Source organism: Pongo abelii, chromosome 8 (assembly GCF_028885655.2).
Source record: "Pongo abelii isolate AG06213 chromosome 8, NHGRI_mPonAbe1-v2.0_pri, whole genome shotgun sequence".
In the NCBI taxonomy this organism is placed as follows: domain Eukaryota; kingdom Metazoa; phylum Chordata; class Mammalia; order Primates; family Hominidae; genus Pongo; species Pongo abelii.
Window position 1 is genome coordinate 68837647 of NC_071993.2, and position 20628 is coordinate 68858274.

The 20628-nt window shown below is 42.7% G+C and overlaps 1 protein-coding gene across 4 annotated transcripts in view; it reads right to left on the bottom strand.

The window, feature by feature from the left end:
* Positions 1–8711: 8711 nt before the first annotated feature.
* The window catches only part of SAMD8 (sterile alpha motif domain containing 8), a 70442-nt gene continuing 58525 nt past the window's right edge, over positions 8712–20628 (bottom strand). For all 4 annotated transcript variants that reach the window (XM_063727604.1, XM_009245440.4, XM_009245441.3 and 1 more), the window contains exons 5-6: positions 14644–14794; positions 8712–14473 (exon numbers count right to left, since the gene is read on the bottom strand). In XM_063727604.1, the coding sequence (XP_063583674.1) occupies positions 14169–14473; positions 14644–14794 (456 nt within the window). In that variant the 3' untranslated portion in view covers positions 8712–14168. The remainder of the gene's footprint in view (positions 14474–14643; positions 14795–20628) is intronic.

A 20628-nucleotide genomic window follows, 5' to 3' on the forward strand; every position in this document is an offset into this window, starting at 1 on the left:
GACCAAGTCCCTGTCTCAAAAAAGAAAAAACAAAATAGTGATTTCTCAATTGAAAAATGTAAAAATCATATGCATTGCTCCACTTAATTCCAGGCAAAGCCAAATGACGATGCACCAGTGAGTTACCAGTGAGACTGCATTTAAATTCCAGCAGCCTCAGAGCCAAGACCAGCCTTGTGTAAACAGAGTTCAGGGAGGAGTGAAGATAGTGGAGTGAGGCGTGCCGAAGCCAGCCGGCCTTTGGGCTTGGGGTGGGCTGACCTCTGGGGGGCCGAGTGCATCTGCTGGACTGAAGGCAGAGTAATTTTTTCATCTCATCCAGGAGAAGAAAGAAGATATGTAGCAGAGGAAAGGAACGGAACATTCTCCCTCCCTACCTTACACAGGGGAGTGGTCACCTACACTAAAGCAAAACTTCCTTATCATAGGAAGACCATTTTCCTTGACCTTTAGGTGATTTTATAGTCATCTCGAAAGGAAAACGAAACTCAACTCAGGACTTGATTAAACACAGAAAGTCCACTAGGATGCAGTATTCCTGCCCACTTCTCCAGGAAGAAAGAAGCAAATGACGTGGGTCTTTTGGCACTGTTTGCTTAATTATAAAGAAATTATTTTGCAAGCTGAATACTGATGCTTTATTTGAAACAGGTGCTTAGTTGGTAGCATTTATGAATTCCTTACCTTTTGTTCCAAATCAAAAGACTAAATAAATAGCAAGTATTTGTTGGGGGGGAAAAAAAAAGACTTTGCTGGGCGCGGTGGCTCATGCCTGTAATCCTAGCACTTTGGGAGGCAAAGGAGGGCGGATCACGAGGTCAGGAGATCGAGACTATCCTGGCCAACATGGTGAAACCCCGTCTCTACTAAAAATACAAAAATTAGCTGGGCATGGTGGCACGCGCCTGTAGTCCCAGCTACTCGGGAGGCTGAGGCAGAAGAATTGTTTGAACCCGGGAGGCGGAGGTTGCAGTGAGCCGAGATCGCACCACTGCACTCCAGCCTGGATGACAGAGCGAGACTCTGTCTCAAAAAAAAAAAAAAAAAAAAAAGACTTCAAAACAGTGTGGAATTATGAAAATGGATGCCATCCAAGAAGACTGGAAAAATACACTCTGACCTCTTTATGCAGTAGAGGTAGGCTTTTCAAGATACAGGAGACCAATGAGAAAGGTTTTTTTAGGCCGGGTGCAGTGACTCATGCCTGTAATCCCAGTACTTTGGGAGGCTGAGGCAGGTGGATCACCTGAGGTCAGGAGTTCGAGACCAGACTGGCCAACATGGTGAAACCCCATCTCTACTGAAAATACAAAAATTAGTAATCCCAGCTACTTGGGAGGCTGACGCAGGCGAATCACTTGAACCTGGGAGGCTGCGGCTGCAGTGAGCCAAGATTGCATCACTGCACTCCAGCCTGGGCAACAGAGTGAGACTCCATCTCAAAAAAAAAAAAAAGAGAGAGAAGGGTTTTCTTGTTTGTTTGTTTTGAGACAGAGTTTCACTCTTGTCGCCCAGGCTGGAGTGCAATGGTGCGATCTCCGCTCACTGCGACCTCCGCCTCCCGGGTTCAAGCGATTATCCTGTCTCAGCCTCCCGAGTAGCTGAGATTACAGGTGCATGCCACCACGCCCAGCTAATTTTTGTATTTTTGTATATATTTTTTGAAACAGAGTCTCGCTCTGTTGCCCAGGCTGGAGTGCAGTGGCATGATCTCGGCTCACTGCAACCTCCGTCTCCTGGGTTCAAACAATTCTCCTACCTCAGCCTCCCGAGTAGCTGGGATTACAGGTGCCTGCCACCACGCCCAGCTAATTTTTGTATTTTTAACAGAGACCGGGTTTCACCACATTGGCCAGGCCGGTCTTGAACTCCTGACCTCAGGTGATCCACCTGCCTCGGCCTCCCAAAGTGCTGGGATTATAGGTGTCAGCCACCATGCCTGGCTTAATTTTTGTATTTTTAGTAGAGACGGGATTTCATCATATTGGTCAGGCTGGTCTCAAACTCCTGACCTCAGGTGATCCGCCCACCTCGGACTCCCGAAGTTCTGGGATTACAGGCATGAGCCACCACGCCTGGCCTCAGAGTACTTTTATAATATGAACTCAGTAGGTCCTTATAATATCCTTAAAATATGCTAATAATAGCAATGTTTAACATTTATAATAATAATATTTAACACTTTACATCCTTTGCATGTTATCCTCAGAATAACCCTAAGAAGGTAAGTACTATGATCACCTCAAAACGGAGAGAAAGAGAGGTTACATGATTGCCCAAGGTTACTCAGCTAATAAGTGGAGGAGCCAAGATTTGAATCCAGGCACTTGGCTTCTGAGTCTGTGTCCTTAAACCACTATGCTATCTGCCTTCCAAATATTATCATGCGTTATATCAAAGGAGGAAATTGAGACAGTGCAGTTTGGTGACTTGCCTAACCTCATACACAGTCCCATTACATCATGACTAAGAGACAGAACCCAGGTCTTCCCTTTGAAAGCCAAGCCCCATTAGAGTGTGGCAGTTGAGATTAGCAGCCATTTCTACTTTAGATGGCTTTCTTAATAGGAAGGATTGCAGAGGGTGAGGGGTTGAGTCCAGAGTGGGAGGCCAAAGGCTTGCTGATATTTGCCTTGAGAAGGCAATGGCTACCTTTACGTTTAGCAGCAGAGGGTGGATGAAGCTGTGTAAACGGGAGCTGCTTGGTGAGCTGACCCGGGAAGCCAGTCCACAGGACGGGGGCTTGGCAAAGTTGGGCCAAGGGAGGCGATGCTTCCTGTGCCTCTCTGTGAAGACACCCAGCAGCGTATGGGGGAGAGGGCGCAAACACATTACACTGCCACCCCCCCAGACGCCATGTGCCCCCATTTCACTACTGTCCAGGAAAGGGCAAATTCACTCTCCCTGCTGCCTAGATCAGAAGCCCCATCTCCTGCCTTCCTTTTGAAGCACTCCAAGAGAGAGCAGCTCCCGATTCCCACTGACCTATCAAGTGGGCTGAGGGCCACCTCCACCTCTGCCAAGCCCTGTTCCACCCAAGGCTTTGCCTCAGAGTCCCCTCGGATGCCACAGCTCAGATACTGGACCCACTTAGGAACTCCGGCTCAGAGAAACAGGACTGTGCTCAAGGTGAGGCTCAGGGCTAGGCACTTCCCCACTGTGGGCAGGTAGGGGTTCCACTCGCTAGCTCTGGCCAGTGAGAACAAACTATTTCATCAAGGCTAGGTCTCCCTCATTTCAGGGCCAGTGGCCTGATCATTTCAGATGTTTACCCCCTCATTGGCCTTAGTGGTCTTTGCTAGGATTCAGAATACTGTCAAGTTGCTTTGTGAACTGGTGTGTTATCTGCCCCTAAATATCATGACAGAATGTGGTCGGCAGATCTAGTTCTGGCCACCAGAGAAACCAGAGTTCAAGATGGAATAGGGGGAAGGATAAAACTGTTCCTATTCAGAAATGATGTGATTGTCTATGACTATGTAAACACACTAACGAATCTACGAAAGAACTCCTAGAACATGACTTTGGCACTGTCACCGGATAAAAGGCCAGCAATTAAAAATCAATTGTATTTCTAGCGAGGCACGGTGGCTCATGCCTGTAACACTAGCATTTTGGGAGGCCAAGGCAGGTGGATCACTTGAGGTCAGAAATTCGAGACCGGCCTGGCCACCGTGGTGAAACCCCATCTCTACTAAAAATACAAAAAATCAGCCAGGTGTGGTGGTGTGTGCCTGTAGTCCCAGCTACTTGGGAGGCTGAGGCACAAGAATCACTTGAACCAAGGAGGCAGAGGTTGCAGCGAGCCGAGATCACACCACTGCACTCCAGCCTGGGTGACAGAGCAAGCCTTTGTCTAAAAAACAAAAACAAAAACAAAAAAAACACTTCTATTTCTGTACACTAAAAATGCACAATTAGATACCAAAATGAAAGGATAGGAGGGAGGAATAAAAAGCTAAGATGCTGGCAGTGATCATTTGTATGGAGATTACTAATTTACAGCGTTCAGTACTTTCACAACAGCCCAGGGGAGGGAGGAGGGAACCCAGGAGCTTGGGGAACACCTGCGTCTTCACTCTAGCCTGTTCTGAAATGCCTTTGGGGGACGCTGCCTCAAGCTGTGGGTGTTGGTGAAAGGCTCTTCGGGGGGTTCTGATCACTTCCTGAGGAAGAACCAGTCTGACTGGGAGCCTCGGCCTCACCTGGGAACCTGTCAGAAATAAAAATTCCTCCCACTTAGGCGGAAGGTAGGGGTTAGCAATGTGTTTTAACAAGCTAGGTGATTCTGATGCACACCTATTACGTTGTTCAAACCAGTGACTTCCTGTGACAAAGGCACAAGGGCTGCTGGAGGTTTGTGGCACCCTCTGCTGGTAACCAACAGCAAAGGTTGACTTCTGAACCAAAAAAAGGTTCTCATAACTCTAGTTTGTCAGCCTGTGCATTAAAAAAAATAAAAAATTTAAGCAAAGTTAAAAATCCTGCTTGCCGGCCGGGCGTGGTCACGCCTGTAATCTGAGCACTTTGGGAGGCTGAGGCGGGCGGATCATGAGGTCAGGAGATCGAGACCATCCTGGCTAACACGGTGAAACCTCATCTCTACTAAAAATACAAAAAATTAGCTGGGCGTGGTGGCAGGCGCCTCAGGAGGCTGAGGCAGAAGAATTGTTTGAACCCGGGAGGCGGAGTTTGCAGTGAGCCGAGATTGCGCCACTGCACTCCAGCCTGGGTGACAGAGCTTAAAGAAAAAATAATAATAATAATAATAATCCTGCTTGCCATTCTATCCAGGGCTGCCTCGTCCCACTGCAGTACTTCTGAGATCATGCTGTTTTTCCTTTGGCTCTGCTGCAGCTTTCGTCTCCTTGAGCATCCTTCAATTCTTCCATGCTCCTAATAAAGCACCCAGAAGCATTTGATGAAACCTTCAAGGTCCAGGGCCAGGCAAACTGGCCTACACAGAAAGAGCTGGGTAGGGGAGGCCTTCTCTGCCTTGGCCTACACATGTCACTCCAGCTACAATGGAGATGTGAGGTGGGGATGTGAGTCACTCCCCTGCACAAAACCCAAATCCGCCAATGGCTTCCCATGTCACTTGAAGCAAAACTTAAGTTTTCATCAGGACCTTCAAGGATTGTAAGACTAGAGCCTAGCTACTTCTCTAAGTTCATGTCAGTCACTATTTTTTTTTTTTTTGAGATGGAGTTTTTGCTCTGTCGCCCAGGTTGGAGTGCAGTGGCACGATCTCGGCTCACTGCAACCTCCGCCTCCCAGGTTCAAGCGATTCTCCTGCCTCAGCCTCCTAAGTAGCTGGGACTACAGGTGCCTGCCACCACACCTGGCTAATTTTTGTATTTTTAGTAGAGACAGGGTTTCACCATTTTGGCCAGGCTGGTCACGAACTCCTGACCTCAAGTGATTCACCCGCCTCAGCCTCCCAAAGTACTGGGATTACAGGCATGAGCCACTGCGCCCAACCCACTTTCAATAACTCTTCCACTTGTTTACTCTTAAACCAAACTCTTTATTGTTTGTAGAACATGCCAAGTCTGCTCCAGAGGCTTGTGCAATTGCTATTCCCTCTGCCCCACATGGCCCTCACTTCATCCAGGGCCTCTGCTAAAATGCCACATCTGCAGAAGGACTTCCTTTAGTGCTATCTCAGTAGTGAGCATTCCCTGTCACTCTTATCCTTTTAGCTGTTCTTTTTTTTTTTTTTTTTTTGTCATAGCTGTTTGGGCTGCCTGAAGGCAATTTCTGCTAGCTAAATATCACCAGGAGCACACCTTAGTAAAACTAAGTTAGGTGTTGTTTTTGTTTTTGTTTTTTTTGAGACAGACTTTCACTCTGTCCTCCGGGCTGGAGTGGAGTGCACGATCTTGGCTCACTGCAACCTGTCTCTCAGGTTCAAGTGATTTCTCTTGCCTCAGCCTCCCAAGTAGCTGGGATTACAGGTGCGCACTATCACGCTTGACTAATTTTTGTATTCTTAGTAAGAGTCGAGGTTTCACCACATTGGCAAGGATGGTTTTGAACTCCTGACCTCAAATGATCCACCCGCCTCAGCCTCCCAAAGTGCTGGGATTATAGGTGTGAGCCACTGCACCCAGCCAAAGGTAGGTTTTTAATTAAACTTCCTGCAGCGAGAAAGACTAAACACCTGGAGAAGGGAGGGGAATTTCAGTGAGACTGTTAGGTGGGGCTGGTACAGGATTTGGGCTTGTGTTAGGTGTTCTTAAGGAAGGTTTAGGAAAGCAACCAAGTAGGGTGCTGCTCTGGATTGAGTGCTTTCAGAAAGCTGTGGCAATTCGGAATCTTAATTCTTATGAAGGAACAAAGTAATAGTTGCCCATGTTGATCAGGAGAGGGGTGTATGGCTATTTTTGTGGCTGCACGGTGTCTTTATTGCGGTTCAGGCATGACTACGAGTGAAGAGGATCCATTACAGCCAGGCAGGGTCCTCATCTGATGATGATATTCTATAGAATTGCTTATGTTCAGCAGGAGAATGCCACTGTACCCAGGTCAATTACTAGTTGACAACTGCCAGGAATGCTTTTTTTTCTCTCTCTCTCATATATGTGTTTGTTGTCTAGAAAGTAAGATTCCTGAAGGGGGGCTTTGTTTTGTTTACCACTGAACCACTAGCACCTAAACAGTGCCTGGCATAGAATAGGTACCCAATAAATGTTTAATAAATATTCTTTCAAAACATCTTCCATAGCTCAGATCTATAATGAAGCCCTCCACAGGTAAAGCTGGGTCTTTGCAATGTCTTCCAGGTGATGGTAGGGCCAAAAATAGCTACTGCAGGCAGACCAGTATCAACATTACTCTTTACAGAACTTTAAAACAGAGAGCAACTGAGTCCTTTGGGCTTTCCCTTGGGCCAGACAGGACTCAGCCTCCTACAGGTGCTCAAGGAAGACAATGATCAGAAAAAATTGCTACTTTTGAATGGCAAGAGATGGCCAATGTAAAGACTATCTTAAAAATTAAACAGGAGAAACACTCCTCAATCTGCTAAATCATCTTCCTGGCTGGGCACAGTGGCTTATGCCTATAATCCTAGCATTTTGGAAGGCCGAGGTGGGAGGATCGCTTGAGGCCAGGAGTTCAAGATCAGCATGGCCAACATAGTGAGACCCCCATCTCCACACACACAAAAAAAGATTAAAAAGTATAATTTGAAAATCATCTTTCTTTTCCCCCTCAACATCTTATAGTCATATGGTCTTTAATATATTTTAAAAACACTTTTTTTTTTTTTGGAGATGGAGTCTCGCTCTGTCGCCCAGGCGGGAGTACAGTGGCGCGATCTCGGCTCACTGCAACCTCCACCTCCCAGGTTCAAGCCATTCTCCTGCCTCAGCCTCCCGAGTAGCTGGGACTACAGGCGCACGCTGCCACCCCGGCTAATTTTTTAATTTTAGTAGAGACGGGGTTTCACTGTGTTGCCCAGGCTGGTCTCAAACTCCTGAGCTCAGGCAATCCGCTGGCCTCCCAAAGTGCTGGGATTACAGGAGTGAGCCTCTGTGCCCTGCATCTCTCAACCTCTCAACCTGGGAGGTGGAGACTGCAGTGAGCTGAGATCATGCCACTGCACTCCAGCCTGGGCAACAAAAGCGAAACTCCGTCTCAAAACAAAACAAAAACAACAACAACAAAAAAAACCATCAGGTACAGACATTCACTTCATCATGTGACCCAGGGCTCCTAAAGCTGGAATATGAGCAGGTCTTGGTGCTTCTGTATTTCTGGCTCTCATGGGGGCCCTGTGAACTGAGAACATACGGCATTTAAATGTCATGCTACTCTACCAGAAGCCTTAAAACTATCATTTGGGCATCTTCAAAGTTCCAGCTGAAGGTGGCAACTGAGCTCCTCTGAGGCACTCTCTTAACTCAGCACCCTCATCTTAACATCTCCGTGAGCAAGGCTACAGTACTTTCATAAACTGGCCCTTAATACAACCTATGTGGTAGGCACTTTTTTCCACTTAAATAAGGTTAAGCGGAGGTTTGAAGACAAACTTAATCAGTGTCAGAAACACAACTCATACCCAGGTCATCAGAGTCTAAACCCAGTGCATTTTCTACTCCACCAAGCTCCTTGAGGTCTCTTCTGGACTATTTTTTCTCAGAGTTCTCAAAAAGACTAGCTGGGCCAGCGCTACAGAGGCTATATATTAGCAGTGATCAAGAAGACAAGTTCAGTCGTGGATCAAGCTGATACGGTCCTGTACCTGTGACAATGCTTAGCATTCTAACTACTCCACAGTTCTGGACTAAGTTCCACAGATTTAAAGTTGCAGAGCTCAATCATTTGCTTGTTTTTTTGGAGACAGGGTCTCACTTTGTCACCCAGCCTGGAGTGCAGTGGCATGATCTCGGCTCACTGCAGCCTCGACTTCCCAGGCTCAAGCGATCCTCCTGCTTCAGTCCCCCAAGTAGCTGGGACTACAGACGCGCACCACCACACTTGGCTAATTTTTGTATTTTTTGTAGAGACGCGGTTTCGCCATGTTGCCCAGGCTGGTCTCGAATTCCTAGGCTCAAGCGATCAGCCTGCCTTGGCCTCCCAAAGAGCTAGGATTACAGGCGTGAGCCACTGCACCTGGCCAATCATTTGCAAAAACTAAAATTCATTATATAAAAAACTGACCAGCTCCATTAATAATGCAAAGACATTTAAATAAGAAACTGCAATCCAACTTTCAAATGTTTTATTTTTAGTGTTTTTAAACATTTTAATACAACAAAGATATAAAATAATATATATTAGTTAAATCTGGATTTAATTTAGAATCAAGATATTTACTTATGTACAAACACTGTGCTTCAAGGTATGGCTACCACAGGAACTTTCACATCTTCAAGTAATACTAGTTTCTCTGTGGATAGAGAGACATTTAGGTAGAATTCACAAAACAAAACATGTCTGTTTTAGTCCAAGCTAATTTTGCTTCCCCCATTAAGTACCAGTTTCTACTTTCTTTGTTCCATATCAGAAATACTTCATTTTTCTAATAATACATAGATCCTCTGAATAAAACTTAGTAAAACTGAACATTTTTAAGATGACATTACTAATTGATAATATTGCTCGGCTGTGTTCAATTCTCCAGACAACCCAGTCCTTCAGATTGAAAGAGACCTGAAGTAACAATGAAATTACCATAGTGTTCTTTCTCTTGCCATATCAGGCACAAACTTTCCTTATGCTGAAACATGGAATACACTGAATAAAAAGTCCTTTGGTTAATTTAGAGTAGAATGTATTATAAAAACCAGAATAGCTGAAATATGGCTTACAGATTTCAGAGATATCTGTATAGAACTTGAAGCAAAGTAATTGGTCACATTTTAGTTATTTGAAATTGGTGGCATTACATCCGGGTAAGGTGAGAAGGGGGTCCAAAACCTAGTTTCATACTAATTTTAGTCATTCAAAGTTACTCAAGACAGGGAAAAGAAACAAAAAACCTACTCAGTCTCTTTCCATTCTTATTAGTCACCTGAAGCATTCTGACCTTTGATGTTACTAACAATTCTCCTCTATAGCAGTATGGGGTAATTCAGGCTAAACTGCTTACAAACACAAACTGTTAAACTGTCAAGTTGGCATTAAAATTGACACCTTTGCTGGCTTAGAAACTGTCTAAATGAAACCAGTACTGTTTAAGAAAGCAATTGGACTATTCTACAAGACAGCTTTCTTGTCTCAAATGCATGAATACCTTAAAGAACTGGCAAATGACTATATTATCATTACCTTTAGTATGAAGAAAACGTTGTCTATAAAAGACTATCAAATAATTACATTTATTAAATTAGAGAGTTTAAAACATGAATGTGGTTAACATTCTTAGGCAATTTAGATCTAGAATCCTTTAAAAAAGCTTACTATGAAATTAATGGTGAAACTGCCTTTTGTTGAATACAAAGCAGACAAGTGTTATAAATATGACTTTGTGAATACATGAGTAATACTTTCCAAACAGATGTTTCTAAAACAGACTGTTTCTTATCAGCTATAAAAGAATCTGGTTCCTCTGTTTCCCATTTACAAATTATAGGATTTCTGGAATTCTTAGTAAAAACACACGGGCAGAGACGGCACGAAACACCGCTGCTCACAGAGTAAACAGTTATAATCCCTGCAGGTCTCTTGATCCAATGGGTTCTGGTCTCTCTGTCACTGACTTTTTCTTCTGAATAGCCCACATTATTATTTTATTTTATTTTGTTTTTTTGAGATGGAGTCTCGTTCTGTCGCCCAGACTGGAGTGTAGTGGCAGTATCTCGGCTCACTGCAACCTCCGCCTCCTGGGTTCAAGCAATTCTTCTGCCTCAGCCTCCCGAGGAGCTGGGACTACAGGCATGGGCGTGCACCAACATGCCCGGCTAATTTTTGTATTTTTAGTAGAGACGGAGTTTCACCATATTGGCCAGGCTGGTCTTGAACTCCTGACCTTGTGATCTGCCTGCCTCAGCCTCCTAAAGTGTTGGGATTATAGGCATAGCCCGCATTATTTAACTGACTGGTTCTAAGGATAAGTTCTGATTTCAAAGGATACAAATAAATAGAGCTAGAAGTTCTATTTTTGCCCTTGCAATTCTGGTCAGAGAACTATGGAGAGGATAGCCACATAAAGAATTCTTGCAGCACAGCCACGAAAGGTTTCCCCCAAATTATTTGGTGACAACAGCAAACCTGCCTCCTTCAAAACCTCTTACTCTCTACCAACTCTTCAATTACCCTTCGATAACACTACCCTACCTGGTCGTACAAAAAAAAAAAAGGAAAAGGAAAAAAAAAGGCAACACTGCTCCCAGGAACACAGAAAATGCATCGAAGACTTGCAACATAACCTCCAGTTTGCATCCCCAAACCAAAAACCTTTTGGTTCCTTCCATACTAAAGTCTCCATGATGATGTAAGCCTTCACAAGTCTGCAACTATAGAACCAAATACGAGGTCAAAAAATACGCAGACCAAAGCCATTTAGCTTCTCTGCTTAGCCACATTCACAGATAAAATGTAAACATAAATACTATCTTCACTATGGTTTAGATTTTAACCAGAAAAAAAAAATGAAGAGAAAATCTGGAAATTTCTGGACAAAACAAAAAGCAACTAAAATATAGGTTTCATGTTTAAGTAAAACTGAAAATAAATTTGTCTCAATGTTTTCCAAGAAAGAGATGATTAATTTATGTAAACACTGCCTTATAATAGTTAAAACAATAAGTTATACCTAACTTACATTTTTCTCAAAACATATATGAGCAAGTGCAAGGCTGAAAAGTTATTTTACAATCCCCATTGCAGTCTGTTGTTAGGTCTCTCAATGTCAATAGCTCTGCAAAGTTAGTTGCATTTATTTTTCTATTTGGTCTTAGAATAGAATTTATATGAAGGAAAGAAGACCGAGGTTAATAGCTATTTAAGTTTTTGTGATTGATTGATTGATTGATTGATTGATTGATTGATTGAGACAGGGTCTCACTCTGTCACCAAGGCTGGAGTGCAGTGGCATGATTACAGCTTACTGTAGCCTCAACCTCCTTGGGCTCAAGTGATCCTTCTGCCTCAGCCTCCCATGTAGCTGGGACCACAGGCATGCACCACCATGCCCAGCTAATTTTCTAAACAACTTTTTGTGGGGACGAGGTCTCACTTTGTTGCCCAGGCTGGTCTCGTTTACCTGAGCTCAAGTGATCCTCCTGCCTTAGCCTCCCAAAGTGCTGCGATTACAGGCATTAGCCACTGCACCCAGTCTAACTTGTTTTTTTGTTGCTGTTTTTTTTTTTTTTTGAGATGGAGTCTCGCTCTGTCACCTAGGCTGGAGTGCAGTGGAGTGATCTCAGCTCACTGCAAACTCCACCTCAAGTGTTTCTTGTGCCTCAGTCTCCCAAGTAGCTGGGATTACAAGTGCGTGCCACCATGCCCAGCTATAATTTTTGTAGTTTTAGTAGAGATGAGGTTTCACCATATTGGCCAGGCTGATCTCGAACTCCTGACCTCAATCGATCCTCTGCCTTGGCCTCCCAAAGCGCTGGGATTACAGGCGTGAGCCATCGCACCCAGCCATGTTTTTAAGAGAATGGGTCTTGCTACATTGCCAGGGCTGGAATGCAGCGGTTATTCATAGGCGTTATCATAACACACTCCAGCTTCTAACTCCTGACCTCAAGCAATCCTCCTGCCTCAGCCTCCTCAGAAGCTGGGACTACAGCCTTGCACCACTGCACTCAGCTTAACATTTTAACATTAATGTTGCCATAGAGTTTTTTGAACCCTTTCCCAAAAGCCAACATCAGTGCCTCCCTAGCTAAATTCAGTCTGTTCGTGTAGAAAAATAACAGTAACACATCTTTTGACCTGAAGGGTCAAACCACTCTAACTGGCATAGGAAGCATCCTTTACTTTTCATGATTATGCAACTTCTTTACATGAAATGTTGGCATTTTGTTCCTAGCATGTAACAGAATCAGCAATTTAAGATATCAGATTCTGAGGTGTGAGATTTAAAAGCATAAAAGTTGAATTGCCTTGCAGCATTTCTCAAGTGAGAAATACAAAAATAATGTTCACAGCAGACACAAATTGGGGTCATTCAGCACTAGCTGAGACTTGTTCGCATAATTTCCTTTCCTACCCAATTCATTCAGGCTCCTATGTAGCTTATACAGGGGTGGGAATATGACTCAAAGTGCAAAAATAAAATATTTCACCCAGATAGGAAGGAGCAAGCTTCTGCTATGTGGCCTAATTGCAGGCCTCAGAATGCCAGCACCTTTTCTAAGTTTTTGTTTTAAAACAGAATGTAAAAACTACATAATTAATACTCCAAGCAGCTAAGCTCATTAGTTGGGAGTTTAAATTCCAATTCCATAACCATCCTACTGTCATAACTATTGTAAAAAATCATTAAAAATAAAGTAACAAATGTTATCATAGAGGTGAAATTACTTAAAGTACTAAATTTCTAGTGTTGTAAATAGCAGCTAAGTTATATCACTTCCTGACTACCAAATTAAGACTAAATAGAAAGAATGTATATACACCATTATATTTAAAAGTAAAAAACAACGAAACTTTTTCATATCCAAATATGTCTGAGACTGTTTACTTCCAACAGCCAAGAATGATAAATTTCAAAAACCAAAAAGTTATATTTTGCGTGCTGTAAGTTTCTTTTCAGGAGAAAACAATTCTTTGCATGCATACCTCCCTACTTAACGACATTAAGAACTTTATCTAGCATGTGGTAAAACACTCCTATTTGGCTCATTAAATAACACCATTAAAAAAGCATAAAATTGGACTGTCATCTAACAACTATAGCACAAAGAAGTTATTCTGGGTACCTATACCACTAACATTAAGCCCATTTATTTTTATGGATGCAGCCATTTTTCCCTCATGAATACTCACTGATGGTCACACTGAACCCTCAGAACAAAACAGGCACTGCATCTTTTGTTGCATCTTTGGTAAAATATGCCAGCCCTACATTTGCATTAATGAGGAGACCAATGGCATCCTAGCCAGTACTCTGTCATGTCATCTATGGCCTCTTTCATTCTCTTCTTATTTCAGGCATCCTGGTATGCTCAGTATATTTAAAGATGGTTCAGAAGGCAAAAACTGTTTGTCAGTAAAACAGATCATGTCCCAGGGTTGCATTTTTTAAACTGAAACAGAGATTAATCCAAAGAACAAGTACTGATCACTTGGTAGGGTTTATTCTTCTAAAGGTAATAAGGAGCTTCAAAACATATTATTTCTTGACTACAGCCCTACTGGAAATCAGTGAAAATTCCTCAACCAGCAAACTGCTCAAGTTGACTTGTTTAAAGTTCAATAAGCAAATACTCAACAGGTAAGGGTACAGCCTGACTTCAATCACAACATTAAGTCTTCCGAAAGAGAAGGGGCAGAAAACATCTACTTAAGCTTTCTGTTCAAACAGCTACATAAGGACTCTTGATTGTTCTTTCTTGCTTTTTATAATCATAACTTTGCTGAGAACAGAAAACTTTACTTTGTCAACACATAAGCCAGGCATCTAAGAACAACCTAGGGGGAGAACGCAAAGTTATTCATTTTCAACAACTATTATATATTTAATCACAAATTCATTAGAAAGATAGTATTCATCCAATTAGTCTTTTCATTATTGCTGGTTTTGAAAATGGCCAACAATATTCATTAGGTACTGTGCCATTAACATTGCATTCAAAAAAAGAGAACATGGGAAACCAAATCCTTGCTCTCCTACTCTGCTGATATGCTCTGGTATTGGCCAGAGTATGGTAGTACAAAAAGAGTCTTGTTGTTATATAAAAAGCAATAAACACATCAATGGAATAATGTTCATGGGCAGCCAAGATGAAGAAGATTCCAAAGAGGTTGAGAACCCAGGATAAAGTGTGCAAGAAATTCCAGCTTCTTGGTGTATCTAGGAAAAGGACAGAAAGATCATTTTAAAGCTACATTCCTTCCAATGCTTCTCAGTCACGTTTCTCAGGTCAGGCTGTTTTGCCATTCTTCACAGGATCTGACACCCTTCCCACAGCCTTCACTGCGCTAGTTATCTAATATGCATAGAAGCACTAAAAAGATACTTACATTCGGTGACAAAGAAATTCAGCATAGTTAGGACGACTGTGTGGCCACTAAACATGTAATCTCCACATGTGTGAACACCAGTCAGGGTCATACCAAAGCCACTCCAAATGGCAAAGGCTCGATGTAATTTCTCCCATACACTGCCGTATATCTATGAAGAAAAGTTATGAATTAGTGCTTCAAATGCTTAGGGAGGTGGGAACTTCCCAACATCCATTCCTATTGAAATTCAAATGCTGAATAACTTAGAAATAAGATCTAAGCCAAAGCAGCTAGGCCCTCAGTCTAATGAATTCCAGCCAGACTTCAAGAATGGGTGGGCAAAGCTTGGCTGTACTCAGAAATATTTTGGTAATTAAATGAAATCAGGCTGGGCGCAGTGGCTCATGCCTGTAATCCCAGCACTTTGGGAAGCTGAGGTGGGTGGATCACCTGATGTGAGGAGTTCAAGATCAGCCTGGCCAACATGGCAAAACCCCAACTCTACTAAAAATACAAAAATTAGTCAGGCGTGGTGGTGCACACCTGTAATCCCAGCTACCAGGGAGGCTGAGGTAGGAGAATCACTTGAACCTGGGAGGCGGAGGTTGCAGGTAGCCAAGATCGCGCCACTGTACTCCAAGCCTGGGTGACAGAGTAAGACTCTGTCTCAAAAAAATTAATTAATTAATTAAAAATAAATAAAAAAATAAATGAAATCACTGTAACATGAACTCCTTTACTAGGAGTTCCTTTATAATAAAAAGTTCTCTATAACACAAAAACATCTCCAAGTTTTTAATCCAATATCACAGTAGTAGTTGCTTGGCTATTCTTGCCAATAAGACATAGGCTATGACAGACGGAGATCAATGTCTACCTTTCAACATCCACTCTCCCCTTTTTCATTGGTGACAGAATCTCAAACATACTGAGGCAGCAATGAATTCAGCCAAAATATTGCCTTTCCCAGCCTCCCTTGTAGCTAGGTGTGGCCACGTGACTAAGTTCTGTACAATAAGATCTAAGTAGAAGTGTTAAGGGTTTCTGGGAAGGCTACTTACCAAGGTAAGAGACAACACTTTTGAGGAAGTCTTTTCTAACTTTTTACCTTTCCTTCTTTTAGTCTACAACTCAGACTCATTCAACTGGAGGTGAAACTCCAGCAACCATCTTGGACCACAAAGTGGCCTTGAGGATACAAGCCAAGTATTGGGATAGCAGACCAGAAAGACAGAAGAATTATGGGGTTTTTTTGGATGACTTCGTAAAATTATCATACCAGACCTTGTGTACCTATCTTCAGACTCTTTTTTGAGAGAGAATAAACCATTGTGTGTTTATTAAACCATAGCCACTTTGAATTTCCAGTTATCAACAGCCAAACCTAATCCTAACTCCCACACACATAACGCCTAAAAAAGCAGTCCATTTTGAGGAAGACCTCGAGTGATAACTGCTTTACAAAAGAGGGACAGTCACTTAAAAAAAAAAGGCACACTGCCGGGCGCGGTGGCTCACGCCTATAATCCCAGCACTTTGGGAGGCCGAGGTGGGTGGATCACCTGAGGTCAGGAGTTCGAGACCAGCCTGACCAACATGGAGAAACCCGTCTCTACTAAAAGTACAAAAATTAGCCAGGCATGGTGGCACATGCCTGTAATCCCAGCTACTCAGGAGATTGAGGCAGGAAAATCTCTTGAACCCAGGAGGGGGAGGTTGTGGTGAGTGGAAATCGTGCCATTGCACTCCAGCCTGGGCAACAAGAGCAAAATTCCATCTCCAAAAAAAAAAAAAAAAAAAGGCCGGGCGCGGTTGCTCACGCTTGTAATCCCAGCACTTTGGGAGGCCGAGGCGGGTGGATCACAAGGTCAGGAGATCGAGACCATCCTAGCTAACACGGTGAAACCCCGTCTCTACTAAATATACAAAAAATTAGCCGGGTGTGGTGGTGGGCGCCTGCAGTCCCAGCTACTTGGGAGGCTGAGGCAGGAGAATGGCGTGAACCCGGTAGGCGGAGCTTGCAGTGAGCAGAGATCACGCCACTGCACTCTAGCCTCACTGCACTCTAGCCTGGGTGACAGAGCGAGACTCCGTCTCAAAAAAAAAAAACAAAAAAAAACCACACACAAAAAGGCATACTAATATTATAATAATAACATAATTTAATAACAACATAATAATGGTACAAAAAGGTGCTAAAATTTTATGTACACTTACTATGTGCAAGGCATGCTGCTAAGTGCTTTAGATGTTACTGCATTTAATTTCCACAGCAATCCTATGAAGTGATTCAATTGTACAGATGAGGAAACTGGCTTAGAGAAGTCACATAGCTAGTAAGTAACACAGTCAGGATGTGAACCCAGGGAGCTCAATTCCAAAGCCCTATGTCTTCAAGATTCTATCAAATATGACCAAAATAAACAACTTCATAGATACCACGATCTCATTAGGAATCTCACCTGCTGATTATACACTGCCCAGCTTTCCCTTTCTGCCTCATTTGAGGGAAAGAAAGGAAGAAGAATTTATTACTAGAGAGAAAGAAAGATAATACACATGGGTTTGGTTCTTCTGTGATCGCTATGAACACGAGCTTAGAGATATTACTCTTGAGAAAGTAAAAAATCATGTAGTAAATAAACAGAAGAGACTGGCAGGAAAATGTCTCAACCAAGGATAGGAAACTAGTGATGCCAGTCAAAAGGCAGTTATCTCTCCATCCTTTCCCATCTTAAATGTCTCATATATCCTTCCAAGAAATAAAAACTGAAACACAACAGAGCAGAATGAATAGGATGTTTTGACAAGAGAAGGTGTAGAAATATGCACTAAGTGTTTCTAAATTTCAAAAATAGGCATGTTCTTGGTTCTGTCCTCAAACCCCTTACTTCCGGGAATGCAATTTCAAGCAATTAATTTATTATAATGAAAGTACCTTATGGAATTCACTGTAAGGGATTTGATTTCTATTTTTAACAATTACTGCAAATAATACGGGTCAATAAGTAGGTTATATTATAATTCAAAGCAATTAACAGTATTTAGGTCAGATTGGAGTAGAAATATCTATATATAATCAACTGATAAAAACAGTCATTAGAGACAGAAAAAGGTATGTTTATACCATAGAAGGATGGTATCTAATTTATTTTTGCAGGATACGTTGCAGCCCTATGCACAGATATCCCTCTCCTCAGCGGCTGTCCTACAATTAAATCCCTTAGCTATGGCAAATTTTCTCTTTTCAGTGTAATAAGCTTATATTTTTCTTCTTTAAAATCTGTCCTGTCTGGGTGTGGTGGCTCATGCCTGTAATCCCAACACTTTGGGAGGTGGAGATGGAAAGAGCACTTGAAGTCAGGAGTTCGAGACCAGCCTGAGCAGCAAAGTGAAATCCTGTTTCTACAAAAAAAAAATTAAAATTAGGCCAGGCGTGGTGGCTCACGCCTGTAATCCCAGCACTTTGGGAGGCCGAGGCGGGTGGGTCATGAGGTCAGGAGTTCAAGACCAGCCTGGCCAAGATGGTGAAACCCCATCTCTACTGAAAATACAAAAATTAGCCGGGTGTGGTGGTGGGCGCCTGTGATCCCAGTTACTCGGGAGGCTGAGACAGGAGAATCCCTTTAACCCGGGAGGTGGAGGATGCAGTAAGCCAAGATCACGCCACCACACTCTAGCCGGGGCGACAGAGAAAGACTCCGTCTAAAAAAAAAAAAAAATTAGCTGGGTGTGGTGGCGTGTGTCTGTGGTCCCAGCTACTCAGAAGGCTGACGCAGGAGGACCGCCTGAGACCAGGAATTTTAGGCTGACAGTGAGCTATGATCATGCCACTGTACTCTAGCCTGGGCGACAAAGCGAGAATCTGTCTTAAAAAAACAATGACTAAAATACAATAAAATCTCCCCTAATCAACTAGAATACTATTTGGGTGAAACTCTTCATACCATGTATACAGCATACTATTTTGGAGAAACTGCACACACCATGCACAGAAACAAATTCAAAATAAATTAAATATGTAAAATATAAAAAAAAGAACATAAAAGCATCAGATATGACCTTTCATCAATCAGAATGGCACTGCTGGCAAGAAGATGAGAAAGCTCACATGCACACATGTTGGCAGTAGTGAAAAACTCATCTTTTCAAGTGTGTATTTCAGCAATACATATCACTTTTTTTTTTTCTTTGAGATGGAGTCTCGCTCTGTCACCCAGGCTGGAGTGCAGTGGTGTGATCTCAGCTCACTGCAACCTCTGCCTCCCAGATTCAAGTGATTCTCCTGCCTCAGCCTCCCGAGTAGCTGGGATTACAGGTGCCCACCACCATGCCCAGCTAATTATTTGTATTTTTAGTAGAGATGGGGTTTCATCATGTTGGCCCGCCTGGTCTTGAACTCCTGGCCTCAAGTGATTCGCCCACCTCGGACTCCCAAAGTGCTGGGATTACAGGCATGAGCCACCTCGTCCAGCCCATATTATATTTTTTAATGTGCATGTCCTTTAATTCTATAATTTTACTTGCAATAATTTATCTTAAGGAGATAACTGAGTAAGTGCAACGCACAATGTACAAGAATGTTTACTATAGCACTGTTTATAAATAGTAAAATTTTGAAACCAAAATGTACATCATTTGGAGCCTGGTATCCACAATGGAATACTGTTAAAAAGATGAATATGACCACATGTACTTCTTCAGAAAAAAGTAAACAACATACTATTAAATGAAAAATAGGCTAAAGAGGCTGGGCACGATGGCTCACGCCTGTAATCCCAGCACTTTGGGAGGCCAAGGTGGGCGGATCATGAGGTCAGGAGATCGAGACTATCCTGGCTAACATGGTGAAACCCCATCTCTACTAAAAATACAAAAAAATTAGCCGGGCATGGTGGCGGGCGCCTGTAGTCCCAGCTACTCGGGAGGCTGAGGCAGGAGAATGGCATGAACCTGGGAGGCAGAGCTTGCAGTGAGCCGAGATCGTGCCACTGCACTTAGCCTGAGTGACACAGCGAGACTCCATCTCAAAAAAAAAAAAAAAAAAAAAAAAAGAAAGAAAGAAAAAGAAAACTAGGCTAAAGAACAATGTTTGCAATATAATCCTGTCTTGTTTAAAAAGTATCTATGAAAACTTATATGAAGGCCAGGCGCTGTGGCTCACGCCTGTAATCCCAGCACTTTGGGAGGCCAAGGTGGACGGATCACCTGAGGTCAGGAGTTCGAGACCAGCCTGGCCAACACGGAGAAACCCCGTCTCTACTAAAAATACAAAAAATAGCCAGGGGTGATGGTCCCAGCTACTCGGGAGGCTGAGGCAGGAGAATGGCTTGAACCTGGGAAGTGGAGGTTGCAGTGAGCCAAGACTGCGCCACACTACTCCAGCCTGGGCGACTGGGAAAGACTCCACCCCTCCCCCAACCCAAAAAAAAAAAAAACTTACATGAGTTGTGTAAGTATGCTTAAAAATGGTCTGTGTGGCTATACACACAACTGTTAACTGTGTTATTTATAGGGTGTGGTAAAAAAGAATCAGGTGAATTTTTACTTTTTAATATATACATTTCTATATAATTTGAATTTTTATAATAAACATATAATTTTATAATTTGAAAAAATTACTTTTCCTTTTTGGAAAAAGAAAAAAAGACCTCAAAACAACTTTTACCTTAAAAATAAAACATTTCCTTTACATGAAATCCTGTGTCTTATCAACCCTTCCCCCTTTCTTACTGGTCAGTCTAACCCTTCCTAATACCAGGAGAAAGTTTTGTCACCCTTCAGCTCAGGGGTATATTTTTAGCTCTTGATCTCCTTTGGCTGCTTAATCTTCCCTTGTTGGCATTTCAGCTATGATATTGCAGTACAAGAAGTGAACTTGAATGCTGTTACAAACAACATTAAAATAATTACAAAGGTGTTAACACATACATTTATTTGAATATGTGAGAACACAGAATTAAAGCATAGAGGCCTAGAAAAGTAGAGTTCTTTTGTCCAAAT